This window comes from Eurytemora carolleeae, unplaced genomic scaffold, assembly GCF_000591075.1.
Source record: "Eurytemora carolleeae unplaced genomic scaffold, Eaff_2.0 scaffold2096, whole genome shotgun sequence".
In the NCBI taxonomy this organism is placed as follows: Eukaryota; Metazoa; Arthropoda; class Copepoda; order Calanoida; family Temoridae; genus Eurytemora; species Eurytemora carolleeae.
In genome coordinates, this window is record NW_019402158.1 from 25371 (window position 1) to 31183 (window position 5813).

The following is a 5813-nucleotide window of genomic DNA, read 5'->3' on the forward strand; positions in this document are numbered from 1 at the left end:
GGGGGAGAAGAAATGTAAATAATTTTTTTGTCGAGGCTTAGAAAAAAAATCAATTGCATAATATGTCAAAATGTCAATAACATAATTTAAGCTCGTGGCTTATCTTAATACTTTCCTGTTAAAAAATCAGAAATGGGATCAAGGCGATGCATTGTGCAGAAAGAAACCTTGTAGAATTGAATGTTGTGGAATGGAAGTAGAAATTTTAAAGAAAAGAATACATAATTACGTCTCCTCTACTCAGAATGAAATTAATTAATCTGAATCTGAGATTAGTTGAATTCCAGTTTATGCAATCTTACTCAGGAGGAGAAGGTCTTAAGATTCTTAAAATGAACATGGCTTATTTCATCCTGTGTACCTGTTATCAAATTGTTATTATTATTGTCAACTTAATTATTATTATTATTATAATTATTTACATGCAGCCCACCGCCAGTAGGATACAACGGTAGTATATCCCATTTATCCCCTGGTGCTAATTCAATAAGTTCTTCTATATCTCCTACCCGACCCTCATCATACCTTACAGCCCAATCCTCCTTCCTAATAGAGGAATCAAGAACTTATCTATCTCAAGTATCCCCGAACCCCCCTAACTCTTACCCTCCAGACATATCTCCTAACCGCCCTACCTCCTACCCTCCAGACATATCTCCTAACCGCCCTACCTCCTACCCTCCAGACATATCTCCTAACCACCCTGCCTCTTACCCTCCAGGAATCTCTCCAAGCCACCCTACCTCCTACCCTCAAGGAGTATCACCCAGCCACCCTACATCCTACCCCGCAGGAGTACCTCCTAACCGCCCTACCTCCTACCCCCCGGGGGTATCTTCTCCAATCTCAACCTACTCAGAAGTCCCAACATTAACATATTCTCCTCCCTTTCCCAAAAATGTACCTGAAAAACTAGCAAGGAATGGTTGAACGTATCAAAAAATCTTTAAAATGAGGGAAATTTTAAACTTGAATATTTGCGGTAAATGAGAAAATGCAATATAAAATGCAATATACAAATGTAAATCTAACCTAATGTGAATTTTTTTAAATCATGAAAAAAATTGGAGCTACCGGTAAATTTTTCTTAAATATCTGATTTATGATACCACCACTCTGGAAGATGTGGTCTTGAGTCCCGAGGTTACAGAAGAGATTGCACCTCTGTGGATAAGGTGGCCTCCAGTTTAGAGGACTTCACACTAGTTGCAGTTTGCAGATCTCCATGTCAGAAGGGATTGGAGGAACTTTATCATCATTTAAATAGATAAAACATTTCTTTAGGATTTTAATCGATAACTGAAATTTAAAGAAATATATTTTAGTAAATTTTCTCATCACTTTTTTTCCTTCAAACCAGAACACATCCAATGGACCCTCCTCACCTCTAATGGCCAATTGTCATACGCCCCCGCCACCAACCTCCCATACCATTTTAGGTACGTCTAAAAACCCTAAGGCGAAACATAAAAATGAATTTTTATAAATTTAATCTTTAGCAGCATGACCCTCGAAGCCTGTGAGGCTGTGAGAGGTCGAGCCGAAAGAGATCAGAACCGCCATTTTCTCAGCTGCGGCGGAAACGTCTAAAATACAAGATGGCGGTTAAAACGTGCTTTCTCCTGGCAGTGAGTTTAATTGGCGACCACTTTCTCCCTTAGTTTAAGTCCTTCTTGATTAAATGTTCTTAAAGTATTCCTGTACTCGTGTGTATGTATATAGTATATGCATGATTGTTTTATAATGTCTGGTTTTGTGTCTACTCGAGACTCTCTGTTGGCTTAATTTCATTGTTTTATTGCTTGTTTCCGGTTGGAAATCTTTAATTACTGTCTGTGGGTTAGAATATGCACTCTACGTGTTGGTTTTATGTCTAAAGGGGGAAATTAATATATTTATAGATTTACTGCATTAATGCATGCTTGTATCTTTATTGCATGTTATATGTCCTCAATGCATGCTGTATTTGTATTGCATCTTATATATCCACAAGTTCATGCTTTATTTATCTTTTTACAAATGTAAGCGTTTTGATAACTGCATGCATACTAACAAAACTTCAGATTAATGATAAATTAATTTAATATTTATTTTCGAATTCAAAATTTGATTAGAAAGAAGTAAATGAGAAAAAATACTTAACTTTTTTGTTAGGTATGATTTAAAAGAAGTGTTCACGAAAAATGAAAGGACCCGGCTTGCTGGGAAAAATAAGCGCTTTTGATCGCTACTAATCTTTTATCTGTTGCGTCTATAATGAGAAAATTGTTAAAAACGACTAATGATGATAACGTAGCGTCCATACAAATTCAGAAAGTTGCAACATTCAACTCGGATCGTGAAATAATCGATTAAATTCCAAACAAATCGTTTAGATATTACAACCAAAAGTCATCGATTATTTTTCGACGCACTCGTATACAGTTAATATTTCATAATATTTTTGATTTTTTTAAAATAAATTTCGCTGGCACTGGATTTTCGAACATTCCCGGAAAATATGAAAATGTAGTCTTCATTATCAAAAATCCTTGAAACAGGATTAAATGTTTTCAAAAGTAACTATCAGATCATATAAAAAAAATGAAAAATATTATGAAAAATCAACTATATACGAATGCGTCGAAAAATTATCTATGATTATTGGTTGTAATATCTGAAATTTGTTTGAAATTAAATTGACTTTTTTACGATAGAAGTAAGATAAGTAGAGATCAAAGGCACTTTTTTCGCGGTAAGCCTATACCCCCTTTCGTTTTTCGCGAACACTCCCTTTAAACGATTTATAAAAAATAACGATCTAATTTATTTTTGTTTAGACGGAAGAAGAAGTGTATAAGAGTACAGATGTACCTGGCTGGTCGTACTGAGCAGGAAATTGAAGCAACTCAATTCGATGAGGATGGGGAGGCGATACCGCCGCTCAATGCTCGCCCACCCGCCTCAACCGCCGCATCCAACAGTTGCTCAAGTAACGGTAGTGACGGGGAAGGCGGAAGCCCCGCCAGTCAAGTTGGAAGTATCGAATCCTCCGAACATTCTATTCGGTCTCCAGCAACCCCAGGCGGGGGTCTTAGCATACCAAGCATAGGTTCACCGGCAAGCATCGCCTCGCCGGCCACTCCCGGCACAGCAGAAGACTGGTTTCGGCACAACGCCGGTTTCCGACCGCCGGCTCCCAACCATAGACCTGTAGGAACTGATCCTAGGGACTCCAAAAACCCGCTTTCAATCAGCAGTCTTACCAGCTGTCATTCAAGGGAGAGTGGGCATGATGCTAAAACTATCCTTGGAGTCACATAGTTTTGGGAGGGCACACCCCCTTTCTCCTACCTGTGCCAAAACAGCCAAATTTCAGAGAGTTACCGAAAAAAGAATATTTAAAAATTTATCAGTCTTCCATGGTTCACTTCGAGTGAATCCTATTCTGCATGCGGCTATTTTGAATGATGGTGGCTAAACCGAGAAAAAGAAACTTTTTTCCAAAATTCTGGAATCCCTTGACACAAAACAAACACTAGGCTTATGCGAAATTTCTGTGATAAAATTAAGATCTCTGGCGTCAGCTTTGCCGCGTAAATGCGCCAAACTGTTGCACAGGGGAAAAAACGCGAAATCATGACTCGAAAAAGTGCCAATTCATCCTGCGAAATTATTCGCCACTTCCCCCCCACCTAGTCACTTAATGATAGACTGCCCCTGCATGTTTTTTTTATGTTTTTAGAAGAAAAAAGACAATTAAATGTTTGATACTGTACATAAGTGTACATTGTATTTTAACATTATTTTACAAAGGTCCTAAAAGTCCGATTCAGTTTGATCTCTTTAACCATGGCACACGGGGTTGATTTCAACCATTTTTTTAACATTCAGACATTAGTTTTTATCTCGTGCTTTTTATCTATTAATTGTTTTTCACTTTTTATCTTCTTATTTGATTTTCGCAAACTTACACATGAAAATTCCTGCTGTTTTTGTAAATCCTAACTACGCATGCCCCCCCCCCCCCCAGCAAATTCATGAATGTACATATAAGATATGTAATAATAAACTGCATGTACAAGTGCAATTCTTCAAATGGGAATAGTTTTACAATTGTTCAAAGTCCAAATTCTTCTGATAAAAAAATATTGAATTTCCATATTATAAATGAGCATGCAGGTTGTTGAATTTAAATAAAATGAAATTTGTGTATTTATTAAACAGAAAATAAAATTCATACGTTCAATGTTTTTGGTTTCATATTTATATATTTTTATAAAAAATAATTATGAAAGATTAAGGAAGAGAAATGTGAGTATTTATTAAACTGAGAAAGATGACATGTTCAACTTTATGTGTAATATCAAACTTATGGAATTGCAGAAAAATTTTTGCGAAAAAAATGTTTAACCAAATTTTAAACTTTGGAAGGAATTTCGCGAAAAAAAATGTTGGATTTTCAAGGAAAGTACAGAAAATTGTCGCGAAATTTGCGTTAACTCTTTTTTTAACATAAAAAAATACGTAAGATAATTTAGAATTTACAGATTAATCTCGTAGAAAATTGTTATAGAAAATGTTTTAGCGAACCCTGTTCATAAAGATAATGAAAAATTCAGCAAGTCCAGAAATAAAGGGTGTCCCACGAAACATGACAGTTGGTGAATAGTTTTATATGATTTCTTCCTGTATTATATATTAAAGAATTTTTGCAGTTTGTTTCTTTAAAAAAATGTTCAGCTCATATATTTTACTGTAAAATTTATTTTACTATAGTATAACTGTCATATTAAAAATGTATTAGTCTCTTCTAAGTATCAAACAACTTATAAAATTATGGAAGAAGACATTTTAAACTATTCACCAATTGCCATGTTTCGTGGGACACCCTGTAGTACAGAGCGTCCCATATCATATTAGACTATCTCCAAGCTTTAAAACATAATAAACACATAATACTAAAAGACCTAGTATTTTCAACAAGACATTATTAGTGCCTTCAGCCTTACAACTTTTCAAAATGATTCATTCTTCTTAAATTTTCTGACAAGTCCTGACAATCGTAATTGAGATCCATTGACGATCTAGTATGATGTGGGACACCCTGTATAGTGTATATGCGGTTTGAATCAAGGTTATAATGCAAGGAAAGTTATTACAGAGATGTTCGCATCTTTTGTACTGTCTCTGGACGGTAATTAAACACAAGACGGATGTCACAGCCTGACATGGGATCCATCTTTCACTTAAAAAATCAATGAAATATTTAGTCATATGAAACTATTATTTTCAAAATTCAATGCTTTTATCCTCCTCGGATACTAAACGAACACTGATGCATCTGTTCTTGTTTACAAACAATGGAATGGGAGAAATAGGATGATGTCATTATGACATGTGAATTTTATATTTTTACAACGCAAATAGTTTTACTCGACACTTATTAAACTACTAATTTAGTAAAATAGGTCTGTTTTCACTGCAAAATTGCTGTGTTTCAAATCATTCGACTTTTTAAGGTTTTAATACGATTCTAAAAGTCGTCTTCCTAATTCTGAATTTTCTGGTTACTGCTCGCTCCGGAGTTTAGAATATCAACATTGTCCTGAAAAGAACATAAAAAAGTATGAAAATTATTACAAAAAAATAATCGTTGGTTTGTCCTTACTTTTAGTTAAGAAATAAAAAACAGTGGCTTGATTTGACTTTTCTGTCGACTGTTGAGTGGACATTTTTTACCGGTTACAAACCATAGAATAGGGAAGATATTGTTGTCTTGAACAGTGGTAAATATTCAGGGGCGTAAATAGGGGGGGTTATTGGGGGTAATT

At 35.2% G+C, this 5813-nt stretch overlaps 1 protein-coding gene across 3 annotated transcripts in view; it reads left to right on the plus strand.

The window, feature by feature from the left end:
- Window positions 1–4229, plus strand: part of LOC111718027 (protein pangolin, isoforms A/H/I/S) — a gene marked incomplete at its 5' end in the record, with an annotated part of 8482 nt that extends 4253 nt beyond the window's left edge. For all 3 annotated transcript variants that reach the window (XM_023493503.1, XM_023493504.1, XM_023493505.1), the window contains 1 exon segment: window positions 2820–4229. In XM_023493503.1, the coding sequence (XP_023349271.1) occupies window positions 2820–3303 (484 nt within the window).
- Between the last annotated feature and the right edge of the window lie 1584 nt (window positions 4230–5813).